Source organism: Gigantopelta aegis, chromosome 4, assembly GCF_016097555.1.
Source record: "Gigantopelta aegis isolate Gae_Host chromosome 4, Gae_host_genome, whole genome shotgun sequence".
Taxonomy (NCBI): domain Eukaryota; kingdom Metazoa; phylum Mollusca; class Gastropoda; order Neomphalida; family Peltospiridae; genus Gigantopelta; species Gigantopelta aegis.
The window spans coordinates 62,167,970-62,192,691 of NC_054702.1; the positions used below are offsets into that span (position 1 = coordinate 62,167,970).

Here is a 24,722-nt window from a genome sequence, read left to right on the forward strand (position 1 = left end):
TGAATAATAATAAATGTCACAATATAATGTGTAAAAGCACAAATAATATATGTAATATACTGATTCAAAAATATTTAATAATAAAGTTAACAAAAATAAAATATTAAAATTAACTTTATGAAAAAGATTCGATTTTATATATCTGACCTAGCAATATATATTTGAAATATTGCAACCAATTCTATTTTAACTTACATTTTCTGCTATTAAAGGTACAATTTAACTTTTCTCGTTAAAGGTCATTACTAGAAGCATACATTACTCATGTATATCAGACATAAACCAGTATTTAAATAGTGCCTTAAATTTATGTATTTGTCAAGTGACAACGTAAAAAAAATTCAAATTTCATCACAGCATGATCTATAAATGCTGGGTGTGTAGAATATTAGTTTAAAGTAATTTGCAATTTTACCAATCTATTTTTTCTCTCTTTTTTTCATGAATTTGTAAAAATTACAATTTATCTTATGTCTGTTATTATGATAAAATTAATATTTTTAAATTAATCTTATGTAAAGACTAACAGATATGACTAAATTGAGCAATTTACACTGAGCAAATTAAATATGTTATGAATACAATTTCCATTCAAATTGCTGTAAAATGATATGCAAATATACAATCATTACACAATATATGTACACTGTATGTGTTGTAAATAAATATTAAAGAGACTGACCCAAGTTTCCAATAACTGCATTTTTAACCAATAAAATTACATATTAAATATATAAAATAAATTAGAATCTCAGTGTCTGTATATTCAGTATGTTTCTGATCTAATGTTTGTATATACATGTATTTCAAAATGTCTTTTATTCATATATATATATATATATATATATATATATATATATATATTATTGGGTAGTAAACAAACAAGATATATTTAATGTGTAATTTTAGTTGTTAAAAATGCTTTACTAGTTGAAAACAAACTCAGCACAGTCGTTTTAAATAAAATCAAACGAAATGTTTTCTTTTCTTCAACAAACTCACAACACACGTAGCTGCAGTACCACCCTGTAAACAGTGACAGATACTCTTGCCAACTAAATTACTAGCAACTCTTCTGAAAGTACAGACTTTGAAAGCAATGTGTTCCAGGCATAAAATATTCTGGTTGCAATATAATTTGATTGCAGCAGAAACGCTGGATCCCAAATATTTGTTAAATTCAAACATTAGTGTTTGAGTTAATTCTAGACTTGGAATAAACATTCTGGAGTACCTGATATTCTTGGATATATCCTACAGAGGAACCATGTCCAGGCAGTCTCAGCATAATATGATAGATACATATTAAAAACTAAATACACTTTAAAATGCTTCATCGTTATCCAATCAAACAAAAACACTTGCTGTCCATGTCTCTGTATTGTGTCCTGAAGAGGTGCCCCTAGGTCAGCGTCCTTGAACCTTCAGTGTCCTTGAACCTTCAGTCTCCTTGAACCTTCAGTGAATACAGGCATGTCGCTATACTGTTTCATCATACTATATTAAAGGTCAGTTGTCACACACCATATACTGGGTGATATCCTTTTGATTTTAAAATTGTCCAGTATTATCATGTCTTATCACTCTCAGAAAATCACAATGGGGAGAGTGAAAATTTGCACTACTGAAAGTTCTACTATGGGTACAATTAAGCATATCTAATTAATCACAGTCATGTCACACTCCTAATAACACTCAATCAGACTATCCAATTTACCTCTCAGTTATTATTATTGTATGGAGATATTTCTAAATTCTATGCAGTAAAACCCTCAAAACTGGACTCAGTAATCCAGAATTCCCTCAAAAACCAGATGTTTTTCAGTCCCTTTATAAATATCACTTTGAGCAGAATCTCTCTAAACTAGATACCATTTTAAATCAGATTTTTTACTAGATTGATCCCAAGTCGGTAGGCACATTGGGCTATTTCTTGTTCCAGCCAGTGCACCACGACTGGTATATCAAAGGCTGTGGTATGCACTATCCTGTCTGTGGGATGGTGCATATAAAAGATCCCTTACTGCTATTCAAAAAGAGTACCCCATGAAGTGACGACAGCAGGTTTTCTCTCTCAATATCTGTGTGGTCCTTAAAGGCATATTGTCACATATTTAAGGACCTTATTTCTCTATAAATAAATAATAAATAGAAATTACATTGTTAAAAACCAAATCTAGCTATTGTATCACCTTAACTGAACCATGATGGAGTGAAATCCATGTCAACTTTCTCGGCAATTTTAGTTTTTGAATTATGGACCACTGCCATATGTCCGACGCCATATGACCTTAAAAAAATGTGTTGAGTGCATCGTTAAATGAAACATTTCCTTCCTTCCAGATTTTTTACTAGGTCCTGTGGATGTCTGGTTTAGGAGGGTGGGGTTACTGTGTACATCAGTTTTTTGTAAAGTAAAGTACACACAATAATGGGACAATAGGGCACAATCTTTTCAAACTGGGTGTTGGTTATTAAGTTGGTTCCATAACCAACTTCATTTTTAATTCACCAATATTTCACAAGATTGTGAAAATACAGTTAACTGTTTAAAATGCAGGAACATTGGTGATCAACATCATAACCTGCTTAAAGTGAAGTTTTTCTTCCATAGTACCATCTGACGGTCATGATATGAAGTGATAGGTGTAGTTCAAAATGAAAATTGGTGAAGTGAGCTGTTGCACAAATACTTCATTCAACTAAATCACCTGCAAAAAGATCCAAAAGATAAATAATTTGAAATCATTTAACATTTAGTAATGTGGGTTGACAATCAATTATACTGAGCCAAGTTCAACATTACATTAATGTCACTATGCATAAACTGCTCAACAAATGCTCAATAAGTATTGGGGATTTGGGGACGGGGGCATTTTAATTCAAAACAAATTCCAGAAGTCCATTAACCTTTGATATATATGATTCATGTATATTTCCATATTCTCCATGCTATAATGCCATCAAAATGTTTTAACTATCCAATCTGTATCACTAAAATACTAATACACTGTAATCGGCTAGCAGTATGTATTAAACATGAGTTAAAATATGCATTCAAAATTCTTTTATAATTTAAAATCCTACATCTCTACAATATCAACAAGAATTTGGCACTACTTAAAAACAGTATTTCTGTTGGAAAAAAACCAACAATAAAGTTTGATATTTTTCAATGAGTTTAATTAACACTAAAATATACTCTGTCAAAAAAGAAACGCATAGGCGAAATATTCATGGAATTATCTCTTTAATACAAAGTGGCATAATTTCGTTATTTGTGATTGTATCACAGTCAAATCTGACATGAGTATGTGACGGTGTTTTTGCTATGGACTGACGGTAGTGGACACATTTTTGTCACCAAACAGCATCGCACGAGGGCGCTGAAATCAGTACCTTGTATGGCTACCAGCAGCAGCAATCACTGTGCGACATCTCCTTGGCATAAACTGAATGAGTCTCTGAATCCGGGCACGTGGAATCCTAGCCCATTCTTCCTGCAGTGCATGTGACAGTTGCGGAAGCGTCTGACGCTCCGGGTCATGCTGGCATACCCGTCTGTCCAGTTCGTCCCATAGATGTTCAATGGGGTTGAGATCTGGCGATCTTGATGACCATGGCAGCACATTAATGTTCTCATTCTGTAGTAAATCCATTGTTACACGTGCTGTATGCGGCCTGGCATTGTCCTGCTGAAAGAGTTCTTTCTGTCAATCCAAAATGGGAAGCATGTGACGGCGAAGAATTTCATCCTAGTAGCATACAGCTGTCAGGTTGCCTTGTACAAACACAACATGACTCCCTACATCATGACACTCCCTCCACAGAATCTGTCAACTTGGGCGACGCAGTTGTTGGCAAAACGTTCATTGTGGGGTCTGTAAATACGTCATCCATCATGTCGCTGTAGAAGGAAACGTGACTCATCGCTGAACCATACTCGCCGCCAGTTTCCCAAGTTCCACCCCTGTACATTCGTGCACCAGCAAACACGCAAATGTCGATGTTGACATCGCAGGACAGGGCCAACATACGGTCTCCTAGCCCGTAAACCAGCTTCTCGAAGTCAGTTCCGAATGGTTTGTGCAGACACGCTTCTCAAACCAGGTATGCAACCAGCAGTGTTCGTTGCTGTGGCAGTTCGGTGACATAAGTGCAGAACCCGGATGTAGCGATCTTGTGCTGCAGTTGTTAGGCGAGGTCTTCCACTTTTGGACCGGTCTTCAACTGAATGAAACTGCTGGTACCTGTCCCAGAGACGTGAAATGGTGCTCTGATGGACGTTCATGTGGAGTGCGACTGCTGACTACGGTTCACCTAACTGGAGGCGGCCTATTGCAATGTTTCAATTCGGCAGGCTTAGTCTTGGCATCTTGTAACTCGTCTATGTTGAAATGGAAATGAGGCATCATTGCAAGCATTTCAGCTTTAAATACCCATCACTACCCCAATCTTTTCCCAGAGTTTCATGTGCATTCGCCAAAATCTGACTATTTCATGCCGATTTCCTGCAATTGTAGCACAATGTGCCTCAACGTGCGTTAAATTTGTTTTAGGGTGCATTTGGGCATGCTGTCCCATTCCAGGAACATTAACAAACATGATCCTTCAGCAACATTGTTAAAAAAAACCTACATTTTGTAAAATTAAACACTTTTCTTCTTTCCCTATTACCTTTGCGGTTTTTTTTGACAGAGTATATTAATTCACTTGGCTTAGTCTTGGCATCTTGTAACTCGTCTACGTCAAAATGAAAATGAGGCATCATTGCGAGTATTGCAGCTTTAAATACCCATCACTACCCCAATCTTTTCCCCGAGTTTCACGTGCATTCGCCAAAATCTGATCATTTCACGCCGATTTCCTGCAATTGTTGCACAATGTGCCACAACGTGCATTAAATTTGTTTTAGGGTGCATTTGGGCATGCTGTCCCATTCCAGGAACATTAACAAACATGGTCATTCAGCAACATTGTTTTAAAAAACCTACATTTTGTAAAATCAAACACTTTTCTTCTTTCCCTATCACCTTTGCATTTCTTTTTTGACAGAGTATATTAGCAGATGTTTAGGTACTTTGACACATTTATTATAAAAGTATAAAAGTATGTTGACTGAATTGGTGCAACACAATATATTTTTGATAAGACTAAGATAAACTTTTTTTTAAATTAATGAATCAACCAGATCCTTTCATACCTTTCTTTGTGTAAGTGGTCAAACAGAATTTGTCCAACTTGTTTGTAACTTTTTTTAAAGATGATTCTGAAAGAAAAATTAATTATTTTAATAAATGTAATAATTTATAATCTGTACTGGTATAGCACAAAAACAAAATTATATATTAAACATAAATTTATATTTTGAAATATTTCATAATATCAGAAAAATTATCATCAAGCAACTCGACGTTTGATTTTCACTGACTGGGTGTGCAAATCTTATCCTTTGATAATTAAATTATTAAAATCTAATTTGTCAGAATTAAAAGCTGGGTCTCACCTGTTAACCTATTTCCTGAGGGGGCCAAGTTGGGAATTCATGGATATTTGGCCATCAATTACTAGCAACAGGTTAAAAAGTGTTTATTTTTAATGACTGGGAAAATGACCAGGAAGAAATGGTCCTAAGATACAGTTCAACCTCAGCATGCAATAAACAATATAGCTAGAACCTTGATAGATAGGTATTATCGTAACACAGACTACTTGAAATATATATATATATAATGTACGAAACTGTGTTATATTAATAAAGACTTCTTGAAATACATAAATAATGCATGAAACTGTATTAAAAATCAGCCATCAATTGTTGTTATAATTTAAGATTATAAGATGGTAATGATAAAAAGGATGTTTTCCTTTAACTATGGAAATAACTTAACTAACAGTTTGCATTGCTGTTAGTAGGTACATTAACTGCTATGACATGCAGTCAGCCAGGCAGACACCGAGAAAAAGATACAAAGGTTAAAATGTGTAGTTTCTATTACCAGCAGCTGCCATTAAAGTACTGTACTATGACAAAAGAAATTTGTGTACATGCTTCTGACAAAAAGTGGAAAAATTTAATATGAGTATTTCAGTATCATGATACTAACATTTCAACTCTTGGAATAAAGCAGAAAGCAGTAGAAAGATATGCACACTGAGATAGACAATTAACTTGCTAACAGTGAAAACTATATTTCTGCATACAGTTTTTAAACATTCACCAAAAAGTGCCTTTAAATGGATGTCATAATACTGGTAACAATATTTTATTATTTTCTAGACTTTTAGTTATCTTATGGTAGACACTTTAATAGCCACAGATTCATAATATCCTAGGGTGTCATTAAAAAAAAAAAAATCTTTATATTTTAATTCGTATTAAGTAATTATGTATCATTTCTGTTATTAAAAACAAAAGATTTAGATTTAAACATGAAGCACAATTTTTCTGTTTTTACTAAGTTACCTTTTTAAGCAAGTACCCTAAATAGCAACCATACACATTAACACACATACGTAGCTGTGTTACAATACAATTCACACTTAAAGGGACATTCCTGAGTTTGCTGCATTGTAAGATGTTTCCGACTAATAAAATATTTCTACGATTAAACTTGCATATTAAATATAGTTTCTTGTTTAAAATATCAGTATCTGTATATTCAATGTGTTTCTGGTCGTCGTAAATAGCCCAAACGGGATTTTGTCTTCAAATATTTTCGTACGTACGAAAAAACTATATTTTAGGAAATAAAATGAAATTTAACCAAGTACAAATATTAGAACGATCAGAAACATGTTTAAGGTTGTACTGAACCAAATAACTTCCGGCTGGGTCAAAGTGCGAGGTGCACCGAACTTTTGATAGAGAAGTGAACACCACAAGTCCTGTGATTGGTTATAAATGTGAGTGTGTTGGTTGTAAAAAATAATAGTTTCATCTGGGTAAAAAAAAATTGCAATTTTATTTCATCTAGTACCAATGTGTCAAGTAGCCTTGTGCTTGAAACATGTATGGGGTACCTGTAAAAAAAAGTACTCGAATTTTGTGCGAAACTAGGGTAGTCATAGACGCTAGCCGTTATCTCAGAAACGAGCAGCTTGACCCCCATTTTTTTCTGATTCACTTTAAGTGTAAGGGGTGGTAGTATTTATATCCGTGGCGTTTATGTCGGTTGATACGTTGCAGGTAGGAGTTTTAGCCACATATGTTACTATTGTCGTCTATGGGATTTGATTTGGTAGTATACACCCTATATATATATAGCCACTAATATTTTATGCAGAAAAATATATTGGATATGTCATTACAATTGTTAAAAAGTCTCTCTTAGTTGATAACATCGTAAAAATTGCAGCAAACACAGGAATGTCCCTTTAAACAAAAAGTGAAAGACACTAATTCAGAATATTAAGTGTTCTAGTTGGTAATATGTAATATTTTCCTACACCACCTGGCCGTCTTAGTTCTGGTTATGTTATGAATGTTCAAGCATGTATTAAAATAATAAAAATAAAATAAAAAATTAATTAATACATATGAAAATAAACAATGTCATAATTTATTAATAAGAAGCATTATGGAAGAACTGCTAAATCCAGCAAATTTTGTTAAGTTCAAGGGCCATAACTCTGTCAAATATGGGCCTATCATAAATATCACACTTGATCTCTAACTCTATATGATAAAGGTATACACACAATGTCAGCTTAATATCTTGAGGCATGATGAAATTATTTTTAGAAAAAGATATGTGGGACTGATGGACAGACAGACAAACAAAAAACAAGGGTGAAGACAAAACCGTAAGACCCCTGGTTGGACTGGCAGGGGACTAATGAAAGTGATAGTGATGATCCACAACTGAAATGTTGAGATCATACCCCACACCACGCATGCCAAAATAATGATCTTGTCAGTGAAAGCTAAAGCTTGAAACAGTGCATTAATTTTTAACTAAAATGTATGTCTGTGATTAATAATAAACAAGCCTAGTGTAAGGACCACATACAAACTATGGCTAAGACATTGACAGTACATTCATGATCTTCTGCCCAAAATACAAACCTGCTTTAGCACCATCCACAGAATCAGTTCCTGCAAAGTATGGGTATAGTTGTAACATAGGCCTACATGTATGGAGGGATTCCTGTCAGTGATGATACAAGTGAAAACGATTTTTCTCCCACAAACACATGCCTCAGTGCTATACCTAGTTTAAAATGACTTTGGTGGAGTCTGAGAGGAGGAAAAACAGAATCAGGCCCTGGTCATATAAAAGTCTAGACTCAAGACTATGAATTAAACACCATACAAACTGTATACATGTGACATCATTAGAGATTCAAGTCCATCTAGACTATAATTTTATAAGCAGGGACTCGGGACACAATGACTGTGCTCAAATTTATGAATTTGTCTCCCACAGAAATTTAAAAACAAAATTGCCATGGGTGAAATGGCCCATTGACAGCAATTTAAAGCCTGCCCATGGCAATGGGTTTTTTAAAAATTACTTTTGCATCAAATAAATAAGACTGAAAGGTTATTTTACTGTATGTAGACATATTTTAAATGATTAAATACTGGCAGATAATGTACATCAGGCCTGGTACTTATAAAACTTTTAAAGTCTTGACTCGAGACATAATAGAGTCTGACACGCTGATGTCATGACAATGCCATACAAATTGTATGAGTGTGATGTCATTAGAGATTGTGTCTGGACTCTAAAAGTTTGAATGGCACGGGCCCAGGTGTAAACATTTTGCCATTGGTGATGCTCCCGACCTACGGCAATTTATATCTCAATGATGGCAATTGCCGTCGGTGTCGTCATTAAGTTCGAGCCCTGCAATAATTTTCACAACAGTTTTCAAATATCATTTTCTGTGGAAAGGTGATTCCAAGAAAAACAACCTCGGTTGTCTGCAAGGCAATAATATTTAAAATGACTCAAGTGAAGATAGCAATGAACACTGTACTGGGTGACAACTGATAAAGTACCAGAACAAGCAGTCAACTGTGTCCATATGGAAACCATTACAGAGAAATATCCTTTCTTAAAAAGTCAAAGTTAAAGTTTGTTTTGTTTAATGACACACATTGATTAATTAATCATCAGCTACTGGATGTCAACCATTTGGTAATTCTGACTCGTAGTCATCAGAGGAAACCTGCTGGATTTTTCCATTAGCAGCATGGGATCTTTTATATGCACTCTCCCGCAGACAGGAAAACACATACCATGGCCTTTGACCAGTTGTGGTGCACTGGTTGAAATGAGAAAAAAACCCAATTAATTGAATGGATCCACCGAGGTGGTTGAATCCTGCAATGCAAGCATGTTAACCAGCTGAGATAAATCCAGTCCCTCTTTAGAAGTCAATTCAGTATTTTCTCAAATCGGCCAGAATATCATAGTGATGTGATACATATTTATAAATAAAAGCTGAAATGATCTTGTGAAAGTTGAAACCTCTACACTATTCCTAAATAAACATGGCTATTTTTCGGTATTTCAGATTAAATCCAGTCTGCTTTGAAAAAATTGTTTTACAAAAAACAACTGAAATCAGATAAAAAGCTTTTTAAAATCACATCCCTGGTATCACCAATGAACGTACATTAGGCAGCAAACTGAAGATCATCTATGATTCAGAAACCTTACAGGGCAGCATGTACCAAGGCCTACTGCCTAAAACATTTCTGAGTCTTCCATTGCAAACATCAACCACAGGACTATAATCTCACCCCTATCTTTCATACTTCTCTATCGCAGGCCTTGCTTCTTTCGGAGGGGTGGGACATAGCCCAGTGGTACGGCACTCACTTGATGCGTGGTCAGTGTGGGATCGATCCCCGTTGGTGGACCCGTTGGGCTATTTCTCATTCCAGCCAATGCACCACAACTAGTATATCAAAGGCCATCATATGTGCTATCCTGTCTGTGGGAAAGTGCATATGAAAAATCCCTTGCTGCATTAGGAAAGATGTAGCAGTTTCTTCTGATGACCACAAGTCAGAATTACCACATGTTTGACATCCAATAGCCAATTATTGATTAATCAATGTGCTCTATTGGTGTTGTTAAAAAATATATATATATTTTTTTTTTTTTTTTTTTTTTTTTACTTCATTCAGTGGTTGTTTGACATGTAGGTTTGATTGTATTCAGTTTGAAAAGGATGTAATGGACTGAAATCTATTCATGATCTAACCTCACAGAATAAGCAAGATACACAGAGCTCTGACATACCTCGCTGTGTAAGGGATGCTATCAATCAAACTCTCCATCACACCTCTGGGTTCAGTTCAACAAGAGTAATTCTTATTTCCCCTTTATATGGTATCAATATAATAATATCTTAAATGGCTCCCCATAATCTAAGTTAGATGAGGACTCTCTTTTTCTTTTAAATTATTTTCATGCTCATATCCAATTAAGGTTCAAGCACGCTGTCCTGGGCAAACATCTCAGCTATCTGGGCTGTCTGTCCAGGACAGTGGGTTAGTTGTTAGTCGTTTGTGGTTAGTGAGTGAGAAGAGGGTGTAGTGGTCTTACACCTAACCATCAAGTCGTTAAAACTCGCTTTGAATGGGAGCCGGTACCGGGCTGCAAACCCTGTATCTACCAGCCTTATGTCCGATGACCTAACCACAACACCAGCGAGGCCGAATGAGGACTTAATAACTCTCATCAAGGGTTTTCAAAGTGAGGTCTGCTGTGATGTCTACTACGTAAATGGTTACATACCGAAAACACCCGAATCCACATAGTCAATGCCAGGACTAGCAAGCTTCCTTTTGACACAGCTGTTTATCAGAGCATCCATCAGTTTGGCCTGTCAAAACACAGAGCAGTGCATTTGAAGTTGCGTATAACAGGTTCCAGGTTCACGTGATACAGAAATTCAAAATATGACATAACTGGAAATTGAGGTATATGTATTCTGCATAAACTCACAGGGCTAGCTCTGGGTGAGCAGAAAATGTGTATGAAAAATTTAAAATTGCAAAAACTCAGTTATTTTCTAACAAAATATCAGTTATTACATGAAATTATTTGGCCAAGTTGAAGTAAAATCTGCAAACTGCTTTCAAAATTCGCAGTTGGTGAATTTGGCTAGTATCAGAGCTAGCCCTGCCTCAACAAGTGTTCAATTAAAAACCATAAACAGCTATGGTGTGATGAAAAAAGGCAAGTACTCGTGACAATTGTAACGTATACACGTACCATTCTATTAACTTCATTTACAGATATAAATTTAAAAAACACTGTTGTCAGTGACTCATGTCACTCAACAATTGTTCATTTAACAGTTCGTGTTCATATACAGCTAAGGTATGATGTAAAACGGTGAGTACCAGGCACGTCAGAAGCAGTATCGCCTATACAGCCATGGCCATGCCACTTTATGGGCCAGAAATGTTTTTCCTCTCTTCCTATGGAGCTAGCATAGTATAGATCTCATCATATACATTGCTTTCATGGCCGTACCAACTTTTAATTACTTCCGACGCTCTTGAGTACTCTATACAAAATTTTAACATATACTGTTCTATCAGATTCATTTACAACAAGACAAGCGGAGTTACCTCTCTTGAGTAAATGGCCAGCAACTTGGTCAAGTCTTTTCGCTCTGAATCCTCTGTGTCGCAGGCAAATTGGATGAACAGACTGGGCATGATTTCACCATCCACATCGAACTCTGTGTCCCTGAAGTCCCACGACATTTCAGTGAATGGCACCGACAAAATCAGCTCCTGTGAGTGAGTGAATGAATGAATGAATGAATGAATGAATGAATGAATGAATGAATGAATGAATGAATGAATGAGTCATTGAGCAAGTAAATGAATGAATGAATGAATCAATCAATCAATGAATCAATGAATAATTCAATCAATCAATCAATCAATCAATCAATCATTAAAATACAAATTAAAAGCAAGTTTAAATATTCATTAACAAATGAATGGTGTATAGTAAAGTCTTGAAACAAAACTATTAGTTAAAGTAATTAATAGACAAGACTTCTGTATACCATAACAGTAAAAACGTAATTAAAAAGAAAATTAACTGTTTTTCAAGTTTAACAAAAAACAACACCCCCAGACAATCACAGCTCGACGCATGGATCTAAACTGTACTTTCAATCCAGCTGAAAATTCATCTTAATATACCAAAACCATGTTCCCTTATAGGCACTTGGGATTTGTTTAATCTGTAGCAGCAGGTACATTTTTTTTTTTTTAATTTGTACATACAGGTCACTTTTTTAAATCTTTCAATGGGCTCAAAAGACTGATTTGATTGGAAAGGAAATGTTTTATTTAATGACATACTCAACACATTTTATTTACGGTTATATGGCATCGGACATATGGTTAAGGACCACACAGATATATAGAGAGGAAACCCACCATCGCCACCTCATGGGCTACTCTTTTCGATTAGCAGCAAGGGATCTTTTATATGCACCATCCCACAGACAGAATAACACATACCACGTCCTTTGATATACCAGTCGTAGTGCACTGGCTGGAGCGAGAAATATGGGCCCAATGGGCCCACCGACAGGGATCGATTTATCCCAAACCGACCGCACATAAAGCGAATGCTTTACCACTGAGCTACGTCCCACCCCCTGATTCGACTGTATTGTAACCTAAAAGGTTTACCACTTTCTCCTTGTCAATAAGGCTGATACAGTCCACGTTGATGGCCACTATCACGTGAGTATCGATTGTATTGTAACCTAAAAGATTTCTCCTTGGCCACTATCACGTGAGTATCGATTGTATTGTAACCTAAAAGGTTTACCACTTTCTCCTTGTCAATAAGGCTGATACAGTCCACGTTGATGGCCACTATCATGTGAGTATTGATTGTATTGTAACCTAAAAGGTTTACCACTTTCTCCTTGTCAATTAGGCTGATACAGTCCACATTGATGGCCACTATCACGTGAGTATCGATTGTATTGTAACCTAAAAGGTTTACCACTTTCTCCTTGTCAAAAAGGCTGATACAGTCCACGCCACTGATGGCCACTATCATGCGAGTATCGATTGTATTGTAACCTAAAAGGTTTACCACTTTCTCCTTGTCAATAAGGCTGATACAGTCCACGTTGATGGCCACTATCACGTGAGTATCGATTGTATTGTAACCTAAAAGGTTTACCACTTTCTCCTTGTCAAAAAGGCTGATACAGTCCACGCTGATGGCCACTATCATGCGAGTATCGATTGTATTGTAACCTAAAAGGTTTACCACTTTCTCCTTGTCAATAAGGCTGATACAGTCCACGTTGATGGCCACTATCACATGAGTATCGATTGTATTGTAACCTAAAAGGTTTACCACTTTCTCCTTGTCAAAAAGGCTGATACAGTCCACGCTGATGGCCACTATCATGCGAGTATCGATTGTATTGTAACCTAAAAGGTTTACCACTTTCTCCTTGTCAATAAGGCTGATACAGTCCACGTTGATGGCCACTATCACGTGAGTATCGATTGTATTGTAACCTAAAAGGTTTACCACTTTCTCCTTGTCAAAAAGGCTGATACAGTCCACGCTGATGGCCACTATCATGCGAGTATCGATTGTATTGTAACCTAAAAGGTTTACCTTTCTCCTTGTCAATAAGGCTGATACAGTCCACGTTGATGGCCACTATCACGTGAGTCGATCGATTGTATTGTAACTTTTACCACTTTCTTTGTCAATAAGGCTGATACAGTCCACGTTGATGGCCACTATCACGTGAGTATCGATTGTATTGTAACCTAAAAGGTTTACCACTTTCTCCTTGTCAAAAAGGCTGATACAGTCCACGCTGGCCATGGCCACTATCAGTCCACGTTGATGGCCACTATCACGTGAGTATCGATTGTATTGTAACCTAAAAGGTTTACCACTTTCTCCTTGTCAATAAGGCTGATACAGTCCACGTTGATGGCCACTATCACGTGAGTATCGATTGTATTGTAACCTAAAAGGTTTACCACTTTCTCCTTGTCAATAAGGCTGATACAGTCCACGTTGATGGCCACTATCACGTGAGTATCGACTGTATTGTAACCTAAAAGGTTTACCACTTTTTCCTTGTCAAAAAGGCTGATACAGTCCACGCTGATGGCCACTATCATGCGAGTATCGATTGTATTGTAACCTAAAAGGTTTACCACTTTCTCCTTGTCAATAAGGCTGATACAGTCCATGTTGATGGCCACTATCACGTGAGTATCGATTGTATTGTATTGTAAAAAAGGTTTACCACTTTCTCCTTGTCAATAAGGCTGATACAGTCCACGTTGATGGCCACTATCACGTGAGTATCGATTGTATTGTAACCTAAAAGGTTTACCACTTTCTCCTTGTCAATAAGGCTGATACAGTCCACGTTGATGGCCACTATCACGTGAGTATCGATTGTATTGTAACCTAAAAGGTTTACCACTTTCTCCTTGTCAATAAGGCTGATACAGTCCACATTGATGGCCACTATCACGTGAGTATCGATTGTATTGTAACCTAAAAGGTTTACCACTTTCTCCTTGTCAATAAGGCTGATACAGTCCACGTTGATGGCCACTATCACGTGAGTATCGATTGTATTGTAACCTAAAAGGTTTACCCACTTTCTCCTTGTCAATAAGGCTGATACAGTCCACGTTGATGGCCACTATCACGTGAGTATCGATTGTATTGTAACCTAATAGGTTTACCATTTTCTCCTTGTCAATAAGGCTGATACAGTCCACGTTGACCTGACTATCGATTGTATTGTAACCTAAAAGCCACTATCACGTGACTATCGATTGTATTGTAACCTAAAAGGTTTCCCACTTTCTCCTTGTCAATAAGGCTGATACAGTCCATGTTGATGGCCACTATCACGTGAGTATTGATTGTATTGTAACCTAAAAGGTTTACCACTTTCTCCTTGTCAATAAGGCTGATACAGTCCATGTTGATGGCCACTATCACATGAGTATCTGGAGGGGACAGCACAAGTTTCTTCCATCGAGATGCAGGAGTTTCTATCTGTCCAGTGAAAAATGCACTCCTGCAAAACAAAAGCAAGCATCAAAGGTCAGACAGAATATTTGTTAAAACTTAATTAAATACACAAAACAGTTGATGCAGGATTACACATTTAATATTTTTAGCAGAACCATTAAAACTGGACAAGGATTCTGAATAAAGAACACAACTATTAAATTTGTATCCTTATCTTTAATTCTTAAATATTATTGTTGTTGAGTGGTGAAAGGGTTTTTTGATATGAAACATAAGATACATTTTAGATTTAAACATGGATAAGTTCCATAGTGCTCTTTTGGATATGGGAAACTGGAACCATGGCAATTCGTGGGTGTGTATAATCACGACTTTATCAAAATATCCCTTGATCTCGGTCTTGTACATAGTCATTAACATTAACAAGCTAATAGTTTTTTCAAGCAGATTCCAAGCAAGCATGGTCCAAATAGTTGCTCAGTGTCATCCTGTGACAGGATATGGTCCAAAGTGCACAATGTCTAAAAAGGCTATTTAGTGCCTTCGACAACTCATATTGAGTATAAAGTCAGGCTCTTTCTGTGTGTCATCACTGGAGTTCAATACTGTAATACACAAGACATTCAGTCAGTTCAACTCACCCATAAAATGGATATGTCCAACATATTTCAAGGTATTTTCGATAAAGGACTGCTAAGTCCTTGGTCAGATCAAGGTTTGCATATTCCTGTGACCGCCTCTGATGGGCACCTTGGAACAATTCCTCACAGTCTATTCCTTCAGGCTTCTTGGGGAAAAACAGGAATGTCTTCTGTTGATACATGTGCTCTGGATAGAACTTAATAAGGTTAGCTCTGAAATAATAAAATAAAAAATTATGGAACACACAGCTATGAACATTCAAAACTAAAACTGATATCTGAAATAGTATCTTATTCTGACTAAAGGCTCAATATGACTGTCTTACAATGTTATTCCAACAGCAATTTACAAATAGTAACAGCAAATAGTGGCTGCAACCAAAACCCTCAGTCCATAGTGTCACAAGCTGACCAGGTTACTTGCAGTCAATTCAATACTACTGACATTAAGTCATGCATTACAATTTTGTATGGAATACTGATATTACTACACTAGCAGTGAATTAAATATGGTGTCTACAACTACACATGTTCCCTTATTTTTTAAAGGTTTATTTTAACAATGTAAAAAAATTATGATTTAGGTTGTTAGTATATTCACGGAGTATGTGCTAATTAGGTGCACATTTTTGGTGACTGCATGTTTCGAATGGTCTATCCTAAATAAACATAGCTATTTTCAAGAAAAGGAGAATCACAAAGTGTATTTTAGGATGGATAGCTGCTTAATGCAGGTCAGTTTATAGTATATTAAATGAATAAAAAATACATTGGCCGATTTAGGAAAATAAAATGTGGCGTCTTGTAAAAAGTAGCTGTTTAATCCAAGTGACCACTAGAGCAGGTTTAACTGTAATTTATTTTCTCAAGCCCCAAAACTTGCAGCATTGTAAGTTAAAAAAAAGTTTCTTTGTTTAACAACACCACTAGAATGCATTGATTTATTAATCATCAGCTATTGGATGTCAAACATTTGGTAATTTTTATATTTAGTCTTAGAAAGGAAACCCACTACGTTTTTCCATTAGTAGCAAGAGATCTTTTATATGCACCATCTCACAGACAGGATAGCATATACCACAGCCTTTGATACACCAGTCATGGTGCACTGATTGGAATGAGAAATAGCCCCATTGGGCTAACCGACAGGGATCGATCCCACACTGACCGCGCATCAGCCAAGTTCTTTACCTCTGGGCTACGTCCCGCCCCAGCACTGTAAGAGTATCGGGCAGGACGTAGCCCAGTGGTAAATCACTCGCTCGATGCGTGGTCGGGTCTGGGATCGATCCCTGTTGACGGGCCCATTGGGCTATTTCTCATTCCAGCCAGTGCACCACGACTGGTATTTCAACGGCTGTGGTATGTACTACCCTGTCTGTGGGATGGTGCATATAAAAGATCCCTTGCTGCTAATCGAAAAGAGTAGCCCATGAAGTGGTGACAGTGGGTTTCCTCTCTCAATCTGTGTGGTCCTTAACCATATGTCTGATGCCATATAACTGAAAATAAAATGTGTTGAGTGCTTTGTTAAATAAAACATTTCTTTGTAAAAGCATCGAACTGTTTACCTATATTGTGACAGTATGTGTTCTTTAGGGTTGTATCTGCCCAGGTGTATGAGAGCCTGCAGGCCGGCCAGCTGGTGGTAGTCCTCTGTGAACATGGCGTACCGACCCTCTACCACGTTGTACTTGGCCTCGTGGTACAGCAGACATAGCATTTCCTCGTGCTGAATCTGAAGGGAGAAAACACATGGCAGAATTCTGATGAAAACAGTTCATAATCACTCAAAAGCTGCCACATTCACTGTTAAATATTTTAGCATAAAAATAGTAAAATATGATCATTGTTATATTCAAAGTCACATACTATTATTCAGAGTTGCTGAGATATTTTAAAACATGTTATTAAATATAAAATAATTAGCAGGGGGAAATCAGCCTAATGGAAGAACATCTACAGGAGTGTGTTTAGGGAATATTTCTTCTATTTGAAATTGCATATATGCCGTATATGAACTTTTCTTAAAGGGACATTCCTGAGTTAGCTGCATTGTAAGATGTTTCCAACTAATAAAATATTTCTACGATTAAACTTACATATTACATATATTTTCTTGTTTAGAATATCAGTGTCTGTATATTCAGTGTGTTTCTGGTCATCTTAATATTTGTAAGAAGCCCAAACTGGATTTTGTGTTCAAATAATTTCGTATGTACGAAAGAAATATATTTTAGAAAATAAAATAAAATTTAACCTAGTACAAATATTAGAACAATCAGAAACAGGTTTAATATACAGCCACTAATATTTTATGCAGAAAAATATATTTGATATATAATTACAATCGTTAAAAAGTCTCTGTTAGTCAATAACATCTTAAAAATTGCAGCAAAGTCAGGAATGTCCCTTTAACATTCACCATGAAAGGATTAATGGAAAATCCAGAAGGTAGGTGGGTGTAATCAAAGGCAGTCACTGGGCTGAAAAAAGATTGGATAATTAAGCCTCCTCTGTGTTATTTGAAGTAAAACATCCTACCTGCATTTCTTCATCCTTGGGGTAAAACACATCTCTCTGCATCATGAGTACAGGCTCAGCTAAAATCAGAAAACATACTGACATTAATAAAACACATCATACATGCATTTAATATCATTTTGTGTCTTTTTTACATTTACAGTCAGTCATACAAACATTTTATCAATTTTCACAGTATCATGCACATTAATGGTCTTTGAACTAGCTCAGTTTTATAGAAAACTTGAAACAAGCATTTGGATTAGCAGACTGGTTGATGGCAGCTGAGATGAATGTAACCATTACTTGGGAGCTTAGCAGTTGAGGGTCATGTGGTGTTAAAAACTAAACAGAAGAAAGATGATGCAGTACTTATTTCACCTTCATTTTGAACAGCTTGAGATACTTCAAAACTGTGACAGGTGGAAATTTGGGTTCAGTGGAAAATAAATGCTTGATTTCCAAAATACTTGTAGATTATCCAAACACTCTAACTTATTTAAATACATGTATGTAATAGAATGTATATATTTTCCAATAAAAATCAACCAACAGTTCTTTTTAAAAGAAACACTGTGAAATAGTCGAAGAACAAACTGGGAGAAGAGGTGGTGAATTAGAGAGAGTAAAAAGAATACAAGTCATGAAACAAACCTTCCTGAATTTCATCCATCTTGGCGTCTGTATACAGGACACACAACTCATCCCACTTCTGGGCAATCTGATGAGGCTGATGGTGTCTCTTCAGCCGCAGGTCTGTAAGCATGGTAACATATTAGAACATGGGAACACATGAATATTCTCTTAATCAGACAATGTATGGGTTCACTTGTATAATCATCTTGCAATACATTCATTTCCCAGATATTTGACAAGACAATTGTTAATAAGAAAATTATACCAATAAACACAAACTCAAAAATGCAAGAATCATCTCAATAATTTCAAAATAACATTTCTAAATATTGTACTAGAGCATTTCATCAAAACCATCAATACTCATAGATATATATATACATGTAATACCATCTACAACAATGGTGAGAAAAGCTAATATTCAGTTAAAACCTACATCAAGGAAGAATAGTTTCATGGAGACTACACTAACAATGCTTTTCATAATGGGCTTAACACAATAATGCAGTAATAGTAGAGAAATTAAAATTAGAGCATATGAATTAAAACATATGAACACTTGGGAATACAATGAACTCTGTCTATCATAATAAAGTCAAATTTCTGGCTATAAAAAACTTGCCTAAAAAGCTATGTTAAAGTTTTCATTTCGTAAACTAGTTTAGGGGTGGCAGTTCTCTTTGTGGTGATGCAAAAAGGATGAAATCTCCCGTATTGAAAGGATCTCCTCGGGAGTGGTTGTCCTCCTATAGACGAGGCACTAGACAGAGATTCATGGAATTGATCAACCACTAAATGCCCTTTCGACTCTACACTGTGCAGAGATACGGCCCTGATCACGCATAGATTTACCTATCAAGGTGGACACGAGACACAGTGTGAAGTCTCACTGTAACTTGTAGAGGAGACCAAGCTCTTCACAGGCTATCTCGTGTAGTACGGTTCTGTTGTAGAGATTTACCTATCAAGGTAGACACAAGCCAGAGAGCGAAGACTCGAAAGATCATGTATTACAGTTTTGTTGTTGAGATTTACCTATCAAAGTGGACACGAGCCCGATAGCGAAAACTCAATAAGATCATGTATTACAGTTTTATTGTTGAGATTTACCTATCAAAGTGGACACGAGCCAGAGCGAAGACTCGACAAGCTTGCGTATTACAGTTTTGTTGTAGAGATTTACCTATCAAGGTGGACACAAACCAGAGTGTGAAGACTCAACAAGCTTGTGTATTATGGTTTTGTTGTAGAGATTTACCTATCAAGGTGGACAAGAGCCAGAGTGTGAAGACTCAACAAGCTTGTGTATTACAGTTTTGTTGTAGAGATTTACCTATCAAGGTGGACACGAGCCAGAGTGCAAAGACTCAACAAGCTTGTGTATTACGGTTTTGTTGTAGAGATTTACCTATCAAGGTGGACACGAGTCAAAGTGTGAAGACTCAACAAGCTTGTGTATTACGGTTTTGTTGTAGAGATTTACCTATCGAGGTGGACACAAGCCAGAGTGTGAAGACTCAACAAGCTTGTGTATTACAGTTTTGTTGGAGAGATTTACCTATCAAGGTGGACACAGGCCAGAGTGTGAAGACTCAACAAGCTTGTGTATTACAGTTTTGTTGGAGAGATTTACCTATCAAGGTGGACACGAGTCAGAGTGTGAAGACTCAACAAGCTTGTGTATTACAGTTTTGTTGTAGAGATTTACCTATCGAGGTGGACACAAGCCAGAGTGTGAAGACTCAACAAGCTTGTGTATTACAGTTTTGTTGGAGAGATTTACCTATCGAGGTGGACACAAGCCAGAGTGTGAAGACTCAACAAGCTTGTGTATTACAGTTTTGTTGGAGAGATTTACCTATCGAGGTGGACACAAGCCAGAGTGTGAAGACTCAACAAGCTTGTGTATTACAGTTTTGTTGGAGAGATTTACCTATCAAGGTGGACACAAGCCAGAGTGTGAAGACTCAACAAGCTTGTGTATTACAGTTTTGTTGTAGAGATTTACCCATCAAGGTGGACACGAGCCAGAGAGCGAAGACTCGCTGCGCCTCCTGTGGGAGACCTTGCTCCTCACAGACCATCTCAATGAGCTCGTCGGCCCGCGCCAGGTGGCCGTCCTCCAGACTGAACATCACGCCCGTCCGGTCTCGCAGGTACACCACCATCTCGACTACTTAAACACAAATGGAAACAAGGCATTTTATTACAAAACCAAATGACAGATTTATAACATATTTCAGGACCAAAAACCCATACATATTTCAGGGCTGAAATAAAAATACAATTTCAATAATTTTTAAAATGATATACAGTGAAACTTGTCAAAACCGGATCATGCCAGGGACCTAAAATTTATCCATTTTAGACAGGATACGGTATTTAGAGGGTCGAGTTTCAAAATACAGTGTTATTTCCCTTGACATTACATCAGCATAGAATTCGTAACTGTAAGCGAACATGTCTGAGAATTGCCGAATGAAAGTGACTGTCGAAGTGACATGGACTAATAATAATGACACTATGTATGTTATGTACATTTCTTATTTATGAACCGACATTAAAACATAAATTAAAATAACAACTCCGGTTTATTCAGGTTAAGTAATTAAGGATTTTACATTTCTGAGCAAAAAATAAATCTGGTTTCCGAAACTGACAGGTTCTGGTTTTATCAGGTTTTTAATACATGGTTTAAATAACAGAAAATTGGGGATCATAAAATTTGTACAGTTTTGACAGGATTTGGGTATGTTCATGGTCTGGTTTTGACAGGATTTGGGTATGTTCAGGGTCTGGTTTTGACAGGATTTGGGTATGTTCAGGGGTGTTGACAGGATTTGGGTATGTTCAGGGTTTGGTTTTGACAGGATTTGGGTATGTTCAGGATCTGGTTTTGACAGGATTTGGGTATGTTCAGGGTCTGGTTTTGACAGGATTTGGGTATGTTCAGGGTCTGGTTTTGACAGGATTTGGGTATGTTCAGGGTATGTTCAGGGTCTGGTTTTGACAGGATTTGGGTATGTTCAGGGTCTGGTTTTGACAGGATTTGGGTATGTTCAGGGTCTGGTTTTGACAGGATTTGGGTATGTTCAGGGTCTGGTTTTGACAGGATTTGGGTATGTTCAGGGTCTGGTTTGGATAGGATTCACTGTACATGTATTTCAGTACCAGAAAACATGACATCAACATATTTTTATATTATTAAAAGTTTTTTTATTAAAAACAAAATAATAATAAAAAATATTCACTACAAAAGCAAACGACATATTTCACTATATTTAATGCTTTTAAATACATATTTCGCTAGAAAAAAAACCTGACATCCTATACTTCACTACAAAGAAATGACATATTTCAATTCAAAATCAACTGACATATTTCAATAAAAAGAATGACATACATTGTATTTCATGACTTTTCTTTTCAAATCTGTCAATAAAAATCAATAAATTAATTTTTTTCATTTCCACTAATTAATGTCAAAATTGTTTTAAGGTGAAACACTAATTACTTGGTTCTACAAATTACTAATTCTTTTGATGTATTTGTATTTATTATAGCATACAAACAGTTTGTTGTGTTAAGTAAATGTACATAATTAGTTAGTAATGCATGACCATATTCCTTTCAGTATCCAAAACGTCAAAGAAACAGAATTGTATGCAATGTTATTTTACTGTTCTGGAGCAAAATTGTATTATTCATTAAGAAAGCTGAAGCACAATTATGTGATAATTAATTATTGCAAAGTACTAGAAAGTTAAATAAACAAAGAAAGAATAAATTTATATGTGCCTAGTATTTAGATTACTCACATTAATACTCGTAAACAATACCAACAGTTTTACCAACATAAATAATGCTTACAATTTAAGTTGAAAAGCTTACATTTCATGACTCACACAAAACAACACATTAATTTCCAATATTGATAAGCTTCACTTAATGATCCATAGTTCATAATTTAATCAAACCAATAAAACTTTTTGAATTTGTATCAGCATAGAATATGTACAGCACATAACACAAGGTCCACAGAGTATGACCCAAATTAACCCTTTAAAAAGCAGTCATGTAAGAGGTACTTGAGAACTAAAGGAAGCAAAACTTGAGAACTGAAGTACAGTTGTAGCTTAGTACAGGAAATATTCATTAGCTACATATACACAAGCACCTGCAGTTACTTGTAGTGATCATTGATATATATATCGTCGGCAAAATGACAAAAGGTCGTAAGTTGTAACTACGCTTTTGGCGAGGAATCACTTTTTGGAATTTCCAGAGTTAGAATGCTCATATTCTGCTTTTGTCAAAAGATCGTAACTATCGGCCTATTAAAAAGTGGTTGATTGTCACATGACAAATAGTCGTATTATAACTAGTCCAAGAAACAAAATGACAAAACATAGTATCTACAAAGCGGGAAGCTAGAGTGTGGACATGACGCTCAGCATTGCATTATGTTCACACATTACATTTTCACCTGATTGTATGTGTATTTAATCCATGTATAGATCTTGCCTCATTCCTTTGACCTGTGTTAAATTCTAGATCAAAATGTCGTAACTGACACTTTCAATGACATTTCAGGTGTAAAATGTCGTAAGTACATTTGTAGACCTGACACATATGGTACACCCACTATTAAGTAGATATCACTATTAACTGTTAATATGTTCGTATAACAATGACTATAACAAAATAACATATTTTTTCGAAAAATATTCAGTTTTTTTGCTCTCCTGTAAAATTTTGAAAAGTGTAGTTACGAGGTTATGTACCGGGGTAATTTTGCCGATGATATATATATATTTAAGCCACCATAAGAGTTGTCAATTTATTTATTTTATTTGGTTACTTTTTAATGGCTGTTCAACAAATACCTAATTGAAACCAAGTCAACTGTCCTACCACCATCAACACCACCATGCACCTCCCTTACCATAGCTATATAATATTTTTTATCATATTTTTTAAATGAAAACATAATAAATAAATCACTCCATAACACCCCCTACACTCTCAAGCTTTTAACTGGCAATCACTGAACAGCTCCAAACAGCACATTGTATTACAACCACCTGACTATCAACCAACTGACTATTAAAGTATGTTAAAATGTATATAAAGACCACATGTTCATAAAGTGCAACAGATTTCTAGGCTTGATCATATAGACAGGTTTAAGTTCTACTCTATATATATTTATTATAATATATTGTTAGGCATATGTAGAAAAAGCTAGTATTTTATCAACAACATGAAAATAAAACAAAATTTCCTACATAAAGGAAAATCTGAACAAGCATTCTGAGAGTACTGCTCAAGCAAAACATATCTCCTACTGGACCAACAAATTTTTGTATCTCCAAAATTGAAGGGCCATAATTCTGTAAAATAGTTAAATTGCCATGAAATTCAAATGTGATCTGTAATAGAACATGATAAAGCTATACCAAAAATTTCCACTCAATATATTGAAGCATTGCAAAAACAAAGTGTAGGAAAATAAATTTTTGTATCTCCCAAGTTCAAGGGCAATAACTCTGTCAAAAATAGGTATATCACCATAAATGTCACGCTTGATCTGTAACTACATGATAAAGCTATACAATTTTTGTAGCTCAGTATCTGAAGGTATTGTGAAAAAACATCGGATCTAGAAACTATATGTGGAACAGATGGATGGACAGACTGATAGACAGACAGACAGACAGGACAGAGATGAAACTTATAGTCCCCTCTTATTACATAGGTATGGCCCTAATAACTGTAGTCCTTCCCACAGGCAACACCTTTTTTCATACTATGGAACTTACTATAAATTATTTCTGAGCCAATTGTTTTGTAAATTGCACACAAAAATAGTTGGGTTGTTTTGTTA

General features: G+C 36.0%; 1 protein-coding gene across 14 annotated transcripts in view; it reads right to left on the minus strand.

Moving 5' to 3' along the window:
• Positions 1-2,217: 2,217 nt before the first annotated feature.
• LOC121370879 (putative FERM domain-containing protein FRMD8P1) overlaps positions 2,218-24,722 on the minus strand; it is a 31,887-nt gene continuing 9,382 nt past the window's right edge. For 8 of the 14 annotated variants that reach the window (XM_041496401.1, XM_041496399.1, XM_041496397.1 and 5 more), the window contains 11 exons: positions 20,844-21,011; positions 18,854-18,955; positions 18,221-18,279; positions 17,248-17,414; positions 15,677-15,889; positions 14,949-15,081; positions 11,600-11,767; positions 10,758-10,845; positions 8,069-8,098; positions 5,204-5,269; positions 2,218-2,711 (listed from right to left, as the gene is read on the minus strand). In XM_041496401.1, coding sequence (XP_041352335.1) covers positions 2,695-2,711; positions 5,204-5,269; positions 8,069-8,098; positions 10,758-10,845; positions 11,600-11,767; positions 14,949-15,081; positions 15,677-15,889; positions 17,248-17,414; positions 18,221-18,279; positions 18,854-18,955; positions 20,844-21,011 — 1,211 coding nt within the window. In that variant the 3' untranslated portion in view covers positions 2,218-2,694. Of the gene's footprint in view, positions 2,712-5,203; positions 5,270-8,068; positions 8,099-10,757; positions 10,846-11,599; positions 11,768-14,948; positions 15,082-15,676; positions 15,890-17,247; positions 17,415-18,220; positions 18,280-18,853; positions 18,956-20,843; positions 21,012-22,238; positions 22,258-22,705; positions 22,830-24,722 lie in introns of those variants that run through there. The other 6 variants (XM_041496402.1, XM_041496400.1, XM_041496398.1 and 3 more) reach the window with 3 other exon arrangements.